Source organism: Triticum urartu, chromosome 4 (assembly GCF_003073215.2).
Source record: "Triticum urartu cultivar G1812 chromosome 4, Tu2.1, whole genome shotgun sequence".
Lineage (NCBI taxonomy): Eukaryota > Viridiplantae > Streptophyta > Magnoliopsida > Poales > Poaceae > Triticum > Triticum urartu.
The window spans coordinates 421,544,824-421,564,562 of NC_053025.1; the positions used below are offsets into that span (position 1 = coordinate 421,544,824).

Here is a 19,739-nt window from a genome sequence, read left to right on the forward strand (position 1 = left end):
GATTGTAGTAAGAAGTAATAGTAACACTGATAAGATTTCTCGGATAATCCCGGCGGCTAAGAATTTGCTTTTCTTCCCTCCTCCCTGCTGCTGCTGGTGCTGGTAACTTTGTGATTTGTCAGGGAAAGCCTCGCCTTGTTTTGCTTCCGCTTTACAGATCACTTTTCCTTAAAAGTAAATCCAGACCCTTTTCTTTTTTTGCAGTGACACACTTTTGAGTTGACAATCTCAACGTGAAATGTGCCCCCAGTCCTGCAGTGTCACCGGACCCTTTTAATTCTCTTTTCACCTGCTCCCCGGTACCAGCAGTGTACACGCCGAGCACGGGCAAGGCCATGAGCTCTCCGTTTGCCCGGTCTCCCCTTGCTGCTGCCCCAAAAGGTAGCCGCTGCATTCTGTAGCCATCAGACCAAATTCCTTAAGATTCCAATCAGAGAGAGGAGCAACCACCCGGGCGAGTCTAGGTGTGCAGCTTACCCTCACTCCCTCCCTCCTTGAGCTCGCTCCATTTTGTTTGTGTCTACTAATCTGGCATCTTCAGCTGAGTGTTTGCTTCCGTTCGGATTGCAGGGTTCTTGGCCACACTGCCAAGTTCTCGCTCCCAGTTTCGCACCTGGATGTGTTTGCCTGGGAGCTGGAGCCCCAACACCAAATTACCCAGCTCACACTCGCAGTGATTTTGGTTGGAATTTTCCCCGCACCGCAGCTTCTTGCGCTCATTCATTTGCCGCAATTTCCCCCTTTTTCTTGGCCCCGAGTTCGGTGCCGAGAAAAATCCCCAAAATATTTCATCCTTAATCTTTCATCTCAACTCCAAGTGCCTTAAACCCTACCCACCTACCTACCGCCACCCACATTATCGCTTCGTCTGGCTTCAAGGTTGGATCTTGCAATGCGGCTCGTCATCCTGTGTTTCTGGATTTGGGCCGCATCCGGCGCCGCCGCAGTGGCTGGCTCGGACATGGAAGCGCTGCTGGAGTTCGGCAGGGGCATCCGGCAAGACCCGTCCCGCCGCCAGGCCGCTCCATGGAACCCGACCAGTTCGTCGGATTCCGACGGCTGCCCCGTCGATTGGCATGGCGTGCAGTGCAACGGCGGCCAGATTCTTTACATAGCGTTCGATGGCATTGGGCTTGTGGGCAACGCCAGCTTGTCGGCGCTCGCAAGGATGACGATGCTTCAGAACCTGTCCCTGTCCGGCAACAAATTGGAAGGGGTCTTGCCCCGTGCGCTGGGGTCTCTTGCTTCCTTGCAGCACCTGGATCTGTCCAACAACAGATTCATCGGCTCCATTCCGGCAGAATTGACCAAACTGAGTAACCTGGGACATCTCAATCTCTCCTCCAATGGCTTCGGTGGTGCATTGCCGGTGGGTTTCAGAAGCCTGAGGAAACTGAAGTACTTGGATCTCCGTGGCAACGGCTTCGTCGGCAAATTGGATGACATATTTGCACAGCTGCAGAGCCCGGTCCATGTTGATTTCAGCTGCAACCAGTTCTCGGGGTCCCTGGCATCAATCTCTGATAACTCATCTGTGGCTACCACTCTGCAGTACCTGAATGTTAGCCATAATGTGCTGTCAGGGCCAGTGTTTGCGAGCGATCCCACGCCTTTGTTCGACAGCCTCGAGGTGTTCGACGCAAGTTACAATGCGCTTACTGGCAACGTCCCGTCGTTTAACTTCATGATCTCCCTCAAGGTGTTGCTTCTGCAGAACAATAAGTTCTCGGGGTCCATTCCAGAAGCGCTATTTCGGGAGACCTCCATGGTGTTGACTCAACTCGACCTTAGCTGCAACCAGCTCACAGGTAGATTTTTTTTTCTACTCTTCATTGCACAGGATTGTGTTAAAAAGAAGTTGTTTTAAGCTTTCCGTTATTAAACTTGTCGTTCGTACTACTACCACATTTGCCTTATGCTTGAACAATTAATATGTTGCAGTGTAATAACCCATGCAAACGATTTTTTTCCGTTGCCATAATAACCTCTATAGCACCGAATCAATCCATACTATGTTTGTAAATGATGATGTGTTGCGATTACTAATCACAATGTCGATTGCCTCTAATTTTATCTAAACCCTTGTATTGCACAGGTCCAATTAGGCGTGTAACGTCAGTGAATCTGAAGTACCTGAATCTGTCATCCAACAGCCTTCAGGGAACTTTACCAATCACATTTGGGAGCTGTTCAGTGGTTGATTTGAGTAGAAACATGCTTTCAGGGAACATATCAGTTGTCCATACATGGGGAGATTATGTTGAGATGATTGATTTGAGCTCAAATAGATTAACAGGAACTTGGCCCGGTCAGACTACCCAATTTTTGAGGCTGACTTCATTGAGGATTTCTAATAACTTGCTAGCAGGAGAATTGCCAACTGTTCTCGGAACCTATCCTGAGTTGATTGCCATAGATCTTAGCCTCAATCAGTTCCATGGAGCTTTACCTAAAAATCTCTTTACAGCAGCTAAGCTGACCTATCTTAATCTTTCAGGAAACAATTTCGCAGGAACTCTGCCTCTTCCCAGTTCTGAAACCAACAATTCAACTACTGTAGACCTGTCAGTTTTTCCTGTACAGACTTCAAACCTTTCATTTCTTGATCTTTCAAACAATTCTTTTGGTGGTCCACTGCCTTCGGGCATCGGTCGTTTGAGTGGATTGGTGTTGTTGGATCTCTGCCTGAACAACTTTACTGGGCAAATCCCAACATCAATCACCAAGCTAAAGCATTTACTGCACATTGACTTGTCAAGCAACCATTTCGATGGTAGCATACCTGATGGCCTCCCAGACGATCTTGTAGAGTTCAATGTATCATACAACAATTTCTCTGGCCCCGTTCCGAGCAGTTTGCTAAAATTTCCTGATTCATCTTTCCATCCAGGGAATGAACTACTTGTTCTTCCCCGCTCTGGGTCACCAAATAGTCCTGAAGGATCAGGTGGGAGGAAACATGGTATGAAGCGTGGAATTCTGTATGCATTGATTGCATGTGTTATTGTCTTTGTTACCGGGATCATTGTCCTTTTACTTGTCCATTGGAAGATCTCTAACTGGAAGAGCAGCGAAAAAGGTAAGGGCCAACATAAGAATTCTGTAAATCAAGGACAGGGTGCTCCTCAGAGACGTGCAGAAATTCCAAGTTCTGAAATGCACGATGTGTCGCTAGGATCATCACCGTCTGCAGAGTATGGAGGCATTTCCGTGCCCCGTGGTGGCATGGAAGGACAGCATGAAGCACAATGTGTGGATCAGCCAACTGGTAGCATTTCTAGCCTTAAAGATAGCTCAGCGTCTTCTATGCCTTCATTGATATCATCACCTTCTGATGTGCGCTCACACCACCATCACTCCATCTTGAGAGTGCACTCTCCCGACAAACTGGTCGGGGACTTGCATCTTTTCGACAATTCTGTGTTGTTTACAGCGGAAGAGCTCTCTCGTGCTCCGGCAGAGATGATCGGCCGGAGCTGTCACGGGACATCCTACAAGGCTACTCTTGACAATGGATATGTGCTGACAGTGAAGTGGCTGAAGGAGGGGTTTGCTAAGAGCAAGAAAGAGTTTTCCCGTGAGATAAAGAAGCTCGGCAGCGTCAAACATCCCAGTCTAGTCTCACTGCGAGGCTACTACTGGGGCCCCAAAGAGCACGAGAGGATCATCATATCAGACTATGTAGATGCCACATCTCTGTCTACCTACCTGTCTGGTAATGGCTTTCAGCTCTCTCTCTCCATCAAATTCTAGCGGCAGCTGATTCGTATGTATTCTGATGCATTTCTTTTCTGTCATCTTTCAGAGATTGAAGAGCGGGATCTTGCACCTCTGTCGGTGGGCCAGCGGCTTGACATCGCGATCAGCATTGCCCACTGTCTAGATTACCTGCACAATGAGCGGGTGATCCCACATGGCAACCTCAAGTCGTCCAACGTCCTGCTTCAGGACTCGAGCCCGTCTGCTCTGGTAACTGACTACAGCCTTCACAGGCTGATGACTCCGGTGGGCATGGCTGAGCAGGTCCTGAATGCAGGGGCCCTTGGGTACTCCCCTCCAGAGTTTGCGAGCACCAGCAAGCCATGCCCGTCTCTGAAGAGCGACGTGTATGCCTTTGGCGTCATCCTGCTTGAGCTTTTGACAGGGAGGATCGCGGGGGAGATCATTTGTGTGAGCGATGGCGCGGTCGACCTGACGGACTGGGTGAGGATGCTGGCAAGGGAGGAGCGTGCTTCCGAGTGCTTCGACGGGCGCATTGTTGAAACTGAAAGCTCAGGGGGCGCATCTAACAAGCTGGAGGACATGCTGCACATCGCCATCCGGTGTATCCGATCCGCATCGGAGAGGCCGGAGATACGGACGGTGTTCGAGGACCTCTCGTCCCTGTCGTCGTCGTCGTCGTGACGGGGAGCGGGAGTGGCGTACATCTCGTACTCACATCAGGTTCTCGAGACTCTGGAGGGAGCAGGGTATACTAACAGGGTGTTAGGTTTTTTTTGGCTATGTGTGTAGTCTCTTTTGAGCATTTCATTGGTTGGGTTCCTCTTCCTGGGAAGCGTTCATACATTTTTTTTAGTTATTATTAGTTCACAATTGTAGCACTAGATGACTTGTGTGAGAATGTGTTTGTGCATTGCGATTCTGAACATGTGATAGGAAATAAGAAGGTTGCATTGATTCGTTGTTCTTTTTCATGGTTTACATGATTATTATACAATCAAATAACCAAATGTATATAGCTATATGCTCCGCGCTTAAATCTTTGCCAGGAGCTGAAAGATCTGCCAAACAAGAAGAAACACAGTGGTGATCACACCTTCTTTTGAGGAAGATGGCAAAGGTAAAATGATTATTCTTGTTACTCGGTAAGCCGTCGCGGCGTGAACCGAATCTGTAAGGCCAACTCCAACACGCGACCCCAAACCCGGATGTCGTTTTATCTGGATTCTGTTTGTTTGGGTCGGGCAAAAGGGTGTTGTCCAAACTTAGCTGATACGACCAACCGGTAGACGCATTTTGTCCGGGCTGCCATGAAAATTGAAATAAAGCTAAAATAGTCTACGCCCATAACGATGCCAACGTCCATAATTCATGTTGGCGCTGCCAGAGCGCCAACGGCTGACACAGATGCCTGACTACAAAAAAATCACCCAGGGTCGCTTCTTGGTCCTCGTGGCCACCAATGTGCTCGACACCATCTTGGTCGTGACCGTCTTGGCTTTGGGTTTCATCGGGATCGAAGGCTTGGCCATGGCCCTCGAGGTGGAAGGCTTGGCCATGACCCTTGTAGATGATGTTCTCCATGAAATCGTCGAAGTAGGCCGGGTCATCTTGCGCCGACGTCGGATTTGGGAGTTTCGTCGAACAGCTTGCGGGCGTCAAGCAGGTTAGCCGTAGGGATCGCCCGCGGCCGCTTCTTTTGCATCCCGGTGGCCGACGGGCCGGCGCCGGACCCAGGCGTGACATTGAGGTCGTTGTTGGTCGCCGGAGCGGGGTGACTGGCGCGGTCACACTGCCGTCTGGCGCGGTCACGCTGCCGTCCGGCTATGTGGAGAAGCAGGTCGCACCATGGTCGTGCGACGGATGGAGACCGCCCGTCTACGATGTTGTGGAGGAGCTTGGCGACTGCCCCTATGGAGGGCGAACGACCGACGAGCAAGTGTACACCGCGACACGGCGTCGGCGGTAAGAATGGCTGGCGTGGGTCGGCTAAACCCTAGCATGAGGAGGGTATGTTGTGTCACTGTATGAGTGGCCTTGGCAACGAGGGCCTTCGTGGTTCTCAACAGCGGCCTTGTGTTGCGCGGTGGCGGTGTCGACGGCGGCCTTCCTCTTCGGAGTAACGGCCCCTCGGCTAGCCCTCTTTGCCATTTCTTGGGCGAACTACGCCGGCATGAGCGCCATCTTGGGTTTCTTCTTCGGGGCCGTGGGACAGACGTCGTTGGCGGTTGGGATCGCGGCGGTGGCGTTGTTTGGGGCGGTGGGCGGTGGCCATAGCGAGAGAGGGAGGACGGGAGAGTTTTTGGAAGGAAAGAGGGAAATGGGAACGTTGTGCCTCTTACGGGCAGGCCAGGCGGAGGACAAGGGCGTGCGTCCCGCACGCTGCGCTTTGTCCGTTTCGACGCAAACGCAACATAAATTTGGATCGAAAATTGATCACGGACGAACAAAAAAGAGACATTTGTTTGTTTGCGTTGGTGCCTTGGGCCATGTTTTCTGTGTGTTTCGATCGAAACGAATTAGAACGGACCAAAAGCGGTCGCGCATTGGAGTCGGCCTGATGCAACCTGCTAGGCGCTCATGTTTTGCTCTTTCAGGGCGCATCCCTTGATGCAGCAGCCTATCGTCACTTTTGAGATCATTGGAGCTATTTCAGTCAATTAATCAGACGACACAGTAAGCAAAGAGATTGTATAATATTGCAGACCCGAGAAAGAATCTGTTGAACTCCACAAGGACCATTAACAGTTTGGTTGGTTCGTCAGAAACTACAATGAGCGACGGAAGAGACCACATTATTGTTCGCCATCCCGTATCTGATTCATGGAGAAAAACTGTACGCTTCCTACACCATAAGCAACGCTGCCGTGAGAGAGGGCTTCGAGCAAGAACATATGCTTTTGTAAGAACCTCAGCAAGAACCTATGCTTTGTCGAGGGAAGAGGCAAAGACAACCAGGCAAGGCAAGGCCATAAAATTCTCTTGTGGCTCACATGTCACAACTTTGATATGCTTGTTCGCATGTCACAAGTTTAATGCAAATCCAACCGGCAAAAGTTACGAAATACAACTCAACTAGAAAGCCTCGGAATACATTACGCAGAGATCTAAGCATAAAACTTCATGGCTATTTACACTTATAATTTCATCAATTTTATTAATCTATAAGTGAACGAGTCACACTATGGCCTTGTTTGGTTCGGCTGTGGATTTCTAAAAGCAGCTGTGAAAAATTTGCTGTGGAAAAACAGCTTTGGAAAATCTGATGTGAAAAAGATACAGGTCATTTGGCAAACCAGCTGATACAGCTTTTTCAGATTTTGGCCCGCAGCGAAATCAGATTTTGAAAAAACATGTCCCGGGCTGCTTTCACTTTTGGTTCAGATTTTGGCAGCGAATTTCTGGAATCGGATTCTGCTGGGTTCGCCATTTGGTTCAGATTCTGCTGCGCGGCAGCGAAATCCGTCGATAAAAGCCGAACCAAACAGGGCCTATGAAAGTTGTACTTCCTTCAATTCATATTAATTGTCGCTATCTACAGTTTAGATCTAGAAATCGGTAGTTGTCGAGTTGCAAATCTTCGACTAGTCCCTCTGGGTACCCAAGTTTGAAGACCCCTTCCCCTCCCCCCCCCCCCCCCCAAAAAAAACCCCCTTTCCCCCTGTTGATCCCGCAAGCGGCGATAGGTGAGCCCTAGCTCGACCTGGCCATCATGCCTCCCTTGCATCTCCTTGGGCACGGCTGTTGGTCGACGGTGGCTACAACATGGCCATTCCCCCTTCCTCGGCTGGCGGATCGCGACGCGGGCGGCAACAAGTCGACGAGGGTGTAACGCTTGCATGGGGCGCGGTGACAAGGGGGCGCTCAGCTACGTTGAGGGTGGGAGGTGGCGGAACGGCGGTGGTTGCACGAGAGGTCTGCGCGATGGTGGTGGCGTGCTAGCGGCGGCGGGGCGGCTTGGGCGGAATCTGGTTACTCGACGTCCGTGGGCGATGCGGGAGGGGGGAAGGGGGTTGGCGGGGCGGCGATGGCGACGACCACTAGAGGAGGCTCTGCCTTGATACGGTGTCGAGTTTGCTGCCGCCGGGGTACCCTTTTATTGATCGATAGGGTACTGCGTTTGGTCCGGACCAATGCAAGCGGTTTAAGAGTTAGCATTAGAGATGTCCTAATGTCACACTGGTAGACACGCGCTTGCCCTCACGGACCTAATGATGTGACTAACACGAATCTCACCGGTCGCTGCCGTCAAAACCCCTCAAACCCTCTCCTCCTTCGTCTCCCTTTCCAATCCAGCAATCCCCACATCCTCCGCCCCTTCCTCTCGTCGCGCAACCTTCCCGATGCTTCTCTCCCGGCGCTTCTCCTCCGCCCTCGCTCGTTCCGCCTTCCTTGCGAGATGCCCCCTTCCACCCCCGGGCCCCCCCCCCCCCCCCCCCCCCCCCCCGCCGCCTCATGTCCTCCTCCTCCTCCTCCGGGTGGCACCACTCTTCCCGTCTCCCGCCGCCGCCTCCTCCGCCGCCCCCGTCCTTCTCCGACAAGGTATTGGTCTAATTCCATGTTGCCGCGGCTGTCAGATTTCTCTCACCTCCACCTAAAGCTTATTGTGGTGTTTGTGTTGTGGTGTGGCATTGTAGGATCAGCTGTTCCGGGGGCTGGAGGCGGCGCTGGGCACCACGTTTAGCTCCGAACCGCTGGCGCCGCCGCCGGAGCCGATGATCCTCGTCATCAGTGGCCCGAGCGGCGTCGGCAAGGATGCAGTCATCAAGGTGATGCCGCGCAACCCCTACCCTTCTTGTAATGCGGCCTTGCTGTTTGTTTGGTTGCCTGTTTGAAATGTCGGGTTTGAACTGTTCACCAGAGGCTGCAAGAGGAGAGGGAAGAGATCCATTTTGTTGTTACGGCGACGAGCAGAGCAATTCGGCCAGGTGAAGTTGACGGGAAGGACTATCACTTTGTCACCAAGGAGGCGTTCCTCACCATGATTGAAAGGGAGGAGTTGCTTGAGTATGCGCTTGTTTATGGGGAATACAAGGGGATTCCCAAGCAGCAGGTGTGCTATCACTTCACCTTTTCTACATTATTATATCGAAACCAAGCTTGTTCAATATCTCTGTCAATCAATTTAGTGTACTAGAATTAGAAGGCTGCTCATATTCGTCTTACAGAAACCAGAATTATCCAGCATGTGTTGTTGGGTTGATGACCAAAGTATAATATGAGTTGTCTGCAAACCTATGTTTCGTTGATTGCCTGAAAATTATATAGATATAAGCTAATAACGTTTGCAAATATTTACAGCCATGTAAACGGCATCAACAATTATACTTTATGTTTATAGCTGTGACACAGCTTCAACCATAGTGTAGATTGTCGAACCTACTGATGCCAATTCTCAGCTGTAGGCACTTTTTTTCCTTGTGTTTCTTCTCCAGTTCCTTGTAGTAATGTGTGATAACTGCATATAATATATCATTTGGTTACCTGTCCTGTTTGTTTGTGATGGTAAAGTTTAAGTAATAGAAATGCTCTCTTGACCTATTTCTGATAACTGAATTTTATGACTTCTGAATAGACAAACAGTGGAATACTAGTTTTCCCATCAAAATGTCGCCAAACCCAACATCACAACACAAGCATTCTAATCTAAAGCGCACATGAAACTCAATTAGATCATATCAGTTTATGACTAGCAAAGTTCATAGAACCATCTGGCTTAAGTACTCATATTTATCACTTTGACACGCAGATCCGTGATTACATGGCCAAAGGACATGACATTGTCTTGAGAGTCGACATTCAAGGAGCAGCAACTTTGAGAGAGATACTTGGCGAATCTGCAATTTTCATCTTTCTAGTTGCAGAGAGCGAGGAGGCACTTGTCAAAAGGCTCATTCACCGTAAAACTGAAACTACAGACATGCTTCTTGTCAGAATTGCAACAGCCAGAGAGGAGGTGAGGCGGATGAAATATTTTGACTACGTTGTTGTCAATGCTGAAGGGAAGCTTGAGGATGCTGTTAAACAGGTTGAGTCTATCATTGATGCTGAGAAGGCAAAAGTCCAAAAGCGTAATGTCCAGATCTAGTTAAAGCTCATATGTCCATACCTGTCACTTTGATCAGTACAAGTTCGATCTAGTGCGATGAAATTAGGATTGACAAATTTGACTGACTTTGCTTGGAACAGTAGCCAGAAAGTTCAGCACAGTGCCAAGTCATGAGGGCTTTACATACTGAGATATCCTGGAGAGTTAACTTTCGCACAATGCTGAAGGGCAATGTACTCGATCTTTGCTGGGATGTATATTCAATTAACATTCTCGTTCAAACATTCCTGGCTAAAAATTGCCCTTTTTAATACTTTTCAGTTTGTATTTTCCTGTAAAACTGCACCAAACATCTACTCCCTCCGTCTCATAATGTAAGATCTTATTACATCCAATATACTTGCATATTGGATGTAATAAGATCTTATATTATGGGACGGAGGGGGTATTTGAGAAGCCTCTTAAAAAAATCATTTGTATGCAATGCTGATACGCTTGATTTATAATAAGCTTTACTGATGAAACTAGCCTCTCTTTTTTCTTGTACATGGAAAGAGAACATATAAAAGTTTGGTCTCGTTGTTGAACTACAGGCTACGGACTCTTTGGTTCTAGGCCTTGTAATGCACATTTTGCCACACATTCTTTTTGCCAAACTTGGCCAAGTTTTGTTCAATAATATTGAAGTTACAAGTTGGCATGCCTAAAGGGATCTTGTACCACGTTTTGAAATGCACTCCCTCCGTTCCTAAATATAAGTCTTTGTAGAGATTTCATTATGAACCACATACGGATGTATATAGATGCATTTTGGAGTGTAGATTTATTCATTTTGCTTCGTATGTAATCCATAGTGGAATCTCTACAAAGACTTATATTTAGGAGCGGAGGGAGTATGTGATGTGAGACCCTAGTATGGCAAAAAAACATCTTGTCTAAGCGAACCAAACAACCACTAAGCTTGTCAAGCTTGCCTTACCTTAGGTGCGGCAATCAAAGCCAAACTTATTAGTTACAAACTGAACAACCTCAAATTTTGGTTAGGGGGGAAGATAACACATGTTTAAACAACGACCTTCCTGCCCGAAAAAAAATGCAACCCATGATGCATATACTTTTGGCGTGTTTGGTTACTCACATCACTTTCTCGCTTCCGGTGAGGAGTTCGGCCTGGCTAGGTGAATATACAGGTAAAAACCACGCTGTGCAGATTGTTTGGTTACCTGCATCCTCCTGAGCAATGCTTGTTTGGTTACATGCATCCTCCTGAGCAATGCTGAGAAGAAACTTACACAAGATTGTTTGGTTACTAACATTTTCTCCTCAGATGCAACATGCTGCTGTTTGCTTGCGAATGCACAATGATTAATCTCACCTCTTATTCATGTGGTGAACTTACCTAGAGCAGAAATATGATGCTCAAGAAATAAGAGAAGGCCAGTTGCAGGTAGAAGAAGGTGTGGCAGCCCTCAGATGCTCATCCAACGGTCACGTAAGCATCAAACGGCCACCAAACCGCTGGGCATGAATTGTTTTTCAGCCCATTGACGCCCAAGTGTGACATGATGTACACTCGTAGGGAGACGTAGATCTATGAAGCTACTAGTCAAAGGAAATTTCAAACGGTCGACCGGGTGCGAAGATTTTGCCAAAATTCATCGGTTTTCATAACATGCCCACATGAACACGTTTGTATGACATAGTAGGAGATGTAGATCTACTCGTCCACGATCGTTAATACATAAACATACAACACGAAAATCGTGTGAAACAGTGAGATGAACCTAGTAGTCAAAGGAAATTTCAAACGGTTGACCGGGTGCGAAGATTCTGCCAAAATTCATTGGTTTTCATAACATGCCCACATGAACACGTTTGTGTGGTATAACATGAGATGTAGATGCACTCATCCACGATCGCTGAAATATAAAACATGCAACACAAAAGTCATGTGAAACAGCAAGATGAAGTTAGTGGTCAAAGAAAAATTCAAACGGTCGACTGTGCAAGAAGATTTTGCCCAAATTTGTCTAAAAAATCTTCAAACATTAGCACAATATTCAAGATATACAATCCAAAAAATTAGGAGCATGTTGTCTGAATGAAATGACAACATTGATGTGCATATTTTTCGTGTAGAGCTTATTTCAAACCAAAGCGCCGTTGTAGCTTAGAAGGTATCATGGAAAGGTGATTAGAGCATCTCCAACAGCTGCCCCAGACTAGCGCCGCGCCGCAAAATTCCCCGTTTTAGCGTGCGCGCAAACGGAATAGTTGCTCCAGCGGGCGCGGCATATGTAGTTCAGCGAGCGGGCTGAAACTCAATCACGTGCCGCTTATTTGCTGCGCCCGCTCCCGCGCGCTCGCTCGCACCTCCCACCCCCCCCATCCAGCCGGGCCCCGCCGCCGACAGTTCCGCCGCTTTCCCGGCCTATCCCCGCCCCGCGGCGGCTTCTCTGCCCCCCCTCTAGTCCCGCCGCCCCTCGCGCGTGCTGGTCCTCCGACGAACAGCGCCCGCACGCTCGCTGTCGCTCGGCGCCCGTCAGGTGTTCGACAAAACGCCTAGAAGGTATGTATTGCTCAAAAGCCATGAATTTCGTGCATGTTGATTGTAGTTTTTTATAGCATAGTATTGAACAATTGTAGATGAGTTCGTCGTATAATTCTTCCGAAGACGAATTTGATATGGAAGAGGAGGAGGATCTTGCAATGATACTAGCTATGCATATCAATAAAAAACCGAAGCACGGTGGTTCGGTTATGGGTCGGCAGAAAATTTGGAGGGATAGGATCGATGCCCACAACAGATTGATCAGGCATTATTTTGCGGATAATCCCACATACCCCGAGTCGTATTTTCGTCGCCGGTTTAGGATGAGCACCGAGTTGTTCAGGCGCATTGCAGAGAAACTAGCGAGCCATGACCGCTTTTTTCAGCAAAGGAGGAATGCCGCCGGAGAGCTCGGGCATAGCACTTTTCAGAGGGTGACAGCCGCTTTGCGTATGTTGGCATACGGTATACCGGCTGATCTAGTTGATGATTACTTGGCTATGGGTGAGAGCCTAGCCATCATGTGTGTCAAGCGCTTCGCAGTCAGAATTATGCAAGTGTTTGGCGAGGAGTATTTGAGATCTCCCAATGCTGAAAACGTCGCAAGGCTATTGGCGATGAACAAAGCTCGCGGCTTTCCTGGCATGCTTGGCTCAATAGATTGCATGCATTGGAGTTGGAAGAATTGTCCAAAGGCATGGCATGGACAATTCCACGGCCAAAAAAAGGGTTCCACTATAATCCTTAAAGCGGTGGCCGATCAAGAGACTTGGATTTGGCATGCATTCTTTGGAATACCTGGATCTTTGAATGACATCAATGTTGTCAACCGGTCACCACTGATGAATAAGATTGCAAATGACGAGTTGCCACCGGTGCAGTTTGTAGCAAATGGCCGTACATAAAACTATGGCTATTATCTAACGGATGGGATCTATCCAACGTGGCAAACCTTTGTTAAGCCGTTGAAAAAGCCAGAAGGTAAGAAAGAACTTGATTTCCACAATGCTCAGGCGGCGGCTAGAAAAGATGTGGAGAGAGCTTTTGGGATTTGCAAGCCCAATTTGCTATTGTGAAAGGACCGGCTAGATTTTGGGATCAGAAAATGCTTTGGTACATCATGCACACTTGTGTGATCATGCATAACATGATTATCGAGAATGAGCGTGGCCAAGATGTAGACTACTCTCGGTATGAGCTCTTGGAAAGGTGCTTAGAGAGATGCTTAGAAAAATAAATCAGGTTTTTCTGAAGCACCGGTGCCTATTTTTACAGAAGAGACGTGTAGTTAAGCGTCTATTCTGTACAAATAAGCACCGATGCTTAAAGAAAGCCTGGTTTATTTCTCTAAGCACCTCCCCTAAGCACCTTCCATTGTACAAGGCCTTAGGGAGGTGTTGCATAGCTCGGGCCTGGCTCACACTTGTTTCGAGTGTTTCCCTAGAGCCAAGCCTAGAGATGCTTTGAGCAGCATGTGATGCAGGTTCAATAATGTTTGCTCACAAAAATGGCTGCAAAGTTGCAGGCATTTTTGTTTTCCACATAAAACAATTTTACTCTCTCGCGAAACTCCTGCAAAAGAGCACGAAACAGCGCCAAACCAACAGAAAAAGAAAAGTTACAGCTTACGTGAATCAGTATTCAATCTTCTATATGGCCCTTGAGCACACTGCCCTGATTTACACCTATTTGACTTTGGGGTCCTATTTGAGACGGATAAACCCAGAAAACTACGAACACTTGCAGGGTCCATATAGTTCCTGTGTTATTTTCCGCCTTTTTTTTGCAGGATGTGTTATTCCAATGTTGTGAGGTCCTGAATTAATCTACAGTAAGCGATATTTCATTATAGTGTTTTATCTGCTTTTATGTTTTCGAATTACCAGATGCAAATCAATGCACACATGTTCTTCATCAGAATGAAAAAAAGAAAAACATTCAGCGCACTTATCCGAAACAAAAATGTCCTTATGGGCCGGCTTTCCCGGCCGTAGAGCTACTTGTGTCGTCTATGGTTCCCAGGCCCAGCAGCACCGTGCCCGGCTGGGCTATCTTTGGGCCACTGAAGAATTACAGTGCTACCCACTTTTCCTCTCCATTTTTGCCTAAAAAAAGAAACAGTAAAAAAAGGACCGTGCGGCGTGCGTTGCGACTCCGCCGGCTTTCCCCATTCTTCCCAGGTCGCCGAGTCAACATCCGTCACCGGCGGCAGAACCACCCTGCGCACCTACCCCCGTTCCCCCAAGACCCAGCTACCCAGGCTTTCCCTCGGCGAGCCCCCTGAGCCCTAAGCTCCAGCAAGCCCCCATGGCGGCGCAGGGGATCGCGGACGCCGTGCAGGCTTACACGGGCCTCTCGCCCGCGGCCGCCTTCACCGTGCTGGCTCTCATGCTCGCCACCTACCTCATCGTCTCCACCCTCTTCGTCGCCCCAGACGCAGCCCCTTCGGCACCGGCGGCTCATCCCAAGCCGCCTCAGCAGCAGGAGGAGGGGACGGAGGCGGAGGCGGAGCCGGAGCCGTTCGTGCCGCCGTTTCCGGACCCTGTGCAGGTGGGCGAGATCACGCTCGAGCAGCTCAGGGCCTATGACGGCAAGGATCCCGCCAAGTCCATCCTCATCGCCATCCGCGGTCAGGTCTACGACGTCTCGCGCGGGAGGTGAGGGTTATATTGTGTTCTAGTACCATTGTGCTATGTTTTGGTCAGGGTTCAGTGTGGACAGATACGCGCATGAGCTGAGTTTAACATTGTAAATCATTCCAACCTTGAGTAACTAGACTAGACTATTTAAGATTATCAGTTAGAAGCAGTTCTACTATAAACAAAGCACGTTAATATGGAGTTGTAAAGAGCTGATCTAAGTTAGGAACAGATAAAAGCAAGATACCTAATGTGTGCTAGTAACTGTAGGCAATTATCACACTGCTGACGTGGATAGTCCATTGAATTCTACTCCCTCCGTTCCAAAATACTTGTCGTGCTTTTAGTACAAATTTGTACTAAAACCACGACAAGTATTTTAGAACGGAGGGAGTATTTGATTGAGACATGAGGGCCTGGATCTTTTTGGATTGTTGATGTTATACTCCTAACATAGGAGTCTCTTGCTGCCTTTCAATCGGTGGAGTGCAAAATGGTGAACTTCACACATGTAATGAGAATTCGAGCAATCCAATATGGTTCTATGGATTTGCTTGTTCTCAATAGGTTTTGTTTTCACGGTGTTGCTAGACATTTGGTTATTCTTGAATGCTTAGACCGGGAATTTAAGATGTACCTTGTGCATCTAAGCACCTGAGTATTTGATCAACCGGACTATAGTCAATGGACATGATAGACAATATTCAGTAGTCTTCAGTGGCAGATAATTGAACTTTTTTGAGGTGGGGCGAACTCTTAAACCAAAAATAAAATAAAATTTGTGCAAGACCAACATAGATATAGAATTGCTTTGCATTATATTTTTCGTAGCAAACTTTTCATCTGCACGCTCTTGTTTGAAAGAATCCTTTATTTTGCTTTATAAGGCAATCAAATAAACCAAAATCTTTTAGGATTCGAATAGACGTGGCATTGCAATCCTATAGTTTACTTTCTTCTACTCCGGTGTTTCTTAAAAATCCTACGGATGAAAGAAGCCCTTAGCAATTTGATACTCAGCACACCGATCTTTAGGCATTTATTAACTAACGGTTCGGAGAAGATTCACGGGAACACAACACGGGAGCCACTCGAGAAAGTTTATCCTAAAAACGAAGAACATCAGCGAGAGCCTGATACGTGCTGAACTCGCTCATCAGTCACCACGCCTAGGTACAAAAACACCAAGGTTAGTGTGCACATGTCAATCGTGCGTGCGTGGTTTTTACTCTCGCTCAATCGAGGTTTCTGGAGCCTGGCGTTGTGTCGTGTGTGGCCTGCATGAACGAGTAGATCGAGCGAAGGCACCAGTCAGGTGTCTAGGATTCACGGCCCAGTAAAAAGTTTTACCGTGAAATTTAGCGATCAACTCGATATTTAGCGATCTGATGATTGTATACGTGTATACCTATTAACAAATTCCCAGAAATCAAGGTAGGGAGAGCGCCCCACCTCGCCCTACCGCGTCTTCCGCCCATGGTAGTCTGTACTCTCAGCACTCACTCACTTTTCTACATGGGTTATGGCGGCAGTCTCATGTCGATTTTAGCTACAACAACAGGTTAACTGACTTCAGCGACAGTATTCATGGTGTTTGTTCGTTAACACTGTAAATTTAATATCTCCAATAATCAAATAGAACTCTTAGAATGTAACTAAAATACAATGAATGTTTCTATGGTACTTGTCTGCCCGTCCTTATACTACCCTTAAATGCAGTAGGAAAAGAGAGAGAGAGGGTTCAAGTAGACAGTCAAATAAAAGAACATGTTGTGCTTAAAATTTTCTCTTTGAAGTTTGAACCACTTCTGGGAGCTTTGAAGCTGTACTCCATTTTCACGAAGTATCCATTGGTATAATGATTTGATGGGGTGAAGTTTCCATTTGCAATCTGGCCAGATGTTCATTCACAGTATGTTATTATTAGGAAAATAACTACAACAAGTGTTGAGAACTGTTGGTTGAAACGTTATCATATTTATTGTGGACTGTATTTTAACTCTGCACCACTTCTTATACTACTATATTAGGCTCTGTGTATTTAATGTGATGTAGTTTATCTCTAGTTTCTTCATTTCTTATAGTGCCAATGTTGTGTTGTTTGTATCCACCTTATTTCTTCAGAAGCACATGATTGTTGTCTTACTGATCATAATTATCATGTGCCATCTCTCCTTGTTTTGCTCCACGTTTGTCTGTAAGATATTATAGTTGGTGAAATAATTTGGTACTGTAGTTTATTGTGGCATTGGTTGTCCCGATGTCTGCAATTAGTAAAGTCATTGTTTTGTTTAACTATTATTCATCTCGTGAGTCTGCTGTTTCAACAGACAGCAAGGATATTCTTATTCGTTGATGAGACCGACTTGACTCTAGAGTTTGTAGTGCAGCTCTGTAGCTGGTATTCACTTTGCTCAAATACTGCCAAGAAATTAGGTATATAGGTCTGAATCCTTGGTGCAATCTTCTGCAAGGGGTGTCTTGTGGATCTGAGTTTCAGATATAAGCTCGGTACTTGTGAACTGTACTAGATGTTAATAGTAGGTTGAACATGCTGTCCACATATCTGCATTAGAAATCGAAACTGAGTTTGTTTATCTGTGATATAATGCACAAATAAGATATTTGTGTAGATGTATAATTCCATCTGATGAGTATCCCACAACTTGTTATGTCCTCGAGGTAGTTCTCGAAGCAGTAGGATGTTGCTTGTGTCATGGTGTGTGTACATACAGTGCAGACTGTTGATGATTCATGACTCTGTCGTCTGTTTTTTTTTCTTGACGTCAGGCTGTTTTATGGACCTCAAGGACCATACTCCTTGTTTGCTGGGAGGGATGCATCTCGGGCCCTGGCATTGATGTCATTTGACCTTAATGACCTGACTGGAGACTTGGAAGGCCTGAGCCCAGACGAACTGGAGGTTTTACAAGACTGGGAAGAGAAGTTTAAAGAGAGGTACCCTGTGGTGGGTCGTCTTCCTGGTGAAAACGCAACAGCTGGTGCCCAGCCTGATCACGAGGCAGAGAAGGCCTAACTCTGTGTCTGGGTTCTTGTCCCGTTGCCTGTAAGTTGTTGTGTCTTTTACTACTGCTGGACTGTGAGCGGTAGAGAGATGTAATGCGCTGACAGGTGATGTTGTTTGTATGTGTGCTGCATGAGTGTGTGTTACTGATGCACCTGCTTTACTACTGAGTACTTTGGTTGGTGTGCGTAGTGGATAAGGGGGAGGAATTTTGAGTAACAGAGAGACCTTGACCCTGAAAGGCCGCCCATCCTTTGATGTGTATGCCCTCCTTTGGGTTCGTGCCATAATCCAATTCATCATCGTATCGTATCCAAACCGCGATTTTGCCTGCTCCGATTCTTCTAGCATTGTCGGGAAACAGCATCGGCATCATTTCTTCCAGCCATTATTAGATTCTTCGTCTGCTCTACACTAGCATTTGGAATCTCGATTGAGAGAGAGAGAAAGAAAAGAGTCCATGCCTTTCTTTTTCCATGTCGCAGCGCTCTGCACCCGCTGCCACTGTTGTCTGGTCCTTTTTCATGCGACGGGGCCCCAACGATACGATACGGGGTTATCGCCGCGGCGACGCAGTACTACGTGTCCGCTCTCGCAGTGGCAGCGGCAGCGGCAAATAATCGTGTTCGCCGAGGGAGGCCAGGCAGGCAGCAGGGCGGAGCAGAGCAGTGGCGCCCCCATTCACATGGGGTGTCTGTCGACTGGTGGCACGTAACAGGGGAGGGCAACGCAACGTTATCTATCTTTCGAGTTGGCGCGTCATGCATGCATGCATGTGATGTGAAGGCCCTCTCCTCTCCTCCACCATAATCTCGCCGCTGTGCTGTGCCGGCCCTCCTCTGCCGTGCCTGCTCTGTTTCTTCCCTCTCCATCTCGAAACGCCGCTCCGGAGATTTACGCCCAACCGTTTCCTGTCCCGTCTTTCGCACGCCGACCTACCCGACCACCCGTGCTCCTAGATATTTTCTCGTCTCTCGCCTCGTCGCAGATTTGGATTTGGATTTGGATTTGGTGGCAGCGGAGCAGATCCAACAAGATCCAACCCAACGTGCAGGTACATGGGAGGAGGGACCTGCTCTGTTTTTCTTTCTCGCCGTTGCCGTGTTCGCCACAAATGGGAGGGCCCTGCTTTTCATTGTTGCTGCAAAATGCTGGAGCGCTAGCTCGTGGACATAAATGCAAAAGTTATTATTTGCATGCATGGGGCCCCTGCCCTTCATTCTGGTGTGCTGCTACCACAGCCCCAATATGGCCCTAGCTGGTTCACATAAGGGGATGATGCATGCCCCTCGGAGGTTCATTTCTTGGTCTGGATCTATATACTGGTATATGTCGACCCCGACGTGTTTCATTCACGATTTGCTACAGCTGCGCAAGTGACATCTTTGCAGGAGTTCGAGTCAAAAAAAAAACATCTTTGCAGGAGCACCGGACACAGGTCTGGGGCTCTCTGTAGGCTCCAGGAACTGATCTGCACCAACTGATTCGTTCATCGGCACTGGTTCATGGAGCAAACTGCACTTTACCCCCATCAATTCTGCCTTTGATTTAGTGTTCAGTCCCCAACTTCAAAATCGTCTCAAATGTCCTCCTCTAAACAGTACTAGATTTTATCTCTTTTTTTTTGTAAATGTTTGCCCCTCAAGTTTGTTCCATTTTGCGGAGACACTTTGGGCATACTTGGGTAGCTACCAAAATCCGGCAATTTTAACGTTTGGCATTTGTCAAATATTGGCTACTAATTGGCTGGTTACT

The 19,739-nt window shown here is 47.6% G+C and overlaps 3 protein-coding genes across 3 annotated transcripts; all 3 read left to right on the forward strand.

Annotated features, from left to right (window-relative positions):
* The first annotated feature begins 305 nt into the window (after positions 1-305).
* LOC125551859 (probable inactive receptor kinase At5g10020) lies at positions 306-4,688 on the forward strand. Its single transcript, XM_048715231.1, has 4 exons — positions 306-464; positions 571-1,808; positions 2,096-3,715; positions 3,806-4,688. The coding sequence occupies exons 2-4, from the start codon at positions 893-895 to the stop codon at positions 4,402-4,404; spliced, it is 3,135 nt and encodes a 1,044-aa protein (XP_048571188.1). The 5' UTR covers positions 306-464; positions 571-892; the 3' UTR covers positions 4,405-4,688.
* Positions 4,689-7,957: 3,269 nt separating this feature from the next.
* On the forward strand, positions 7,958-10,100 carry LOC125553892 (guanylate kinase 2, chloroplastic/mitochondrial). The gene is given in 5 exon segments (XM_048717543.1): positions 7,958-8,104; positions 8,106-8,262; positions 8,358-8,489; positions 8,582-8,773; positions 9,470-10,100. Coding segments are annotated over 5 exon segments (861 nt in total). The 5' UTR covers positions 7,958-8,063; the 3' UTR covers positions 9,809-10,100.
* A 4,343-nt stretch (positions 10,101-14,443) lies between these two features.
* On the forward strand, positions 14,444-18,203 carry LOC125551861 (membrane steroid-binding protein 1-like). The gene is made up of 2 exons (XM_048715232.1): positions 14,444-14,977; positions 17,750-18,203. The coding sequence occupies exons 1-2, from the start codon at positions 14,628-14,630 to the stop codon at positions 17,994-17,996; spliced, it is 597 nt and encodes a 198-aa protein (XP_048571189.1). The 5' UTR covers positions 14,444-14,627; the 3' UTR covers positions 17,997-18,203.
* The last annotated feature ends 1,536 nt before the right edge of the window (positions 18,204-19,739 follow it).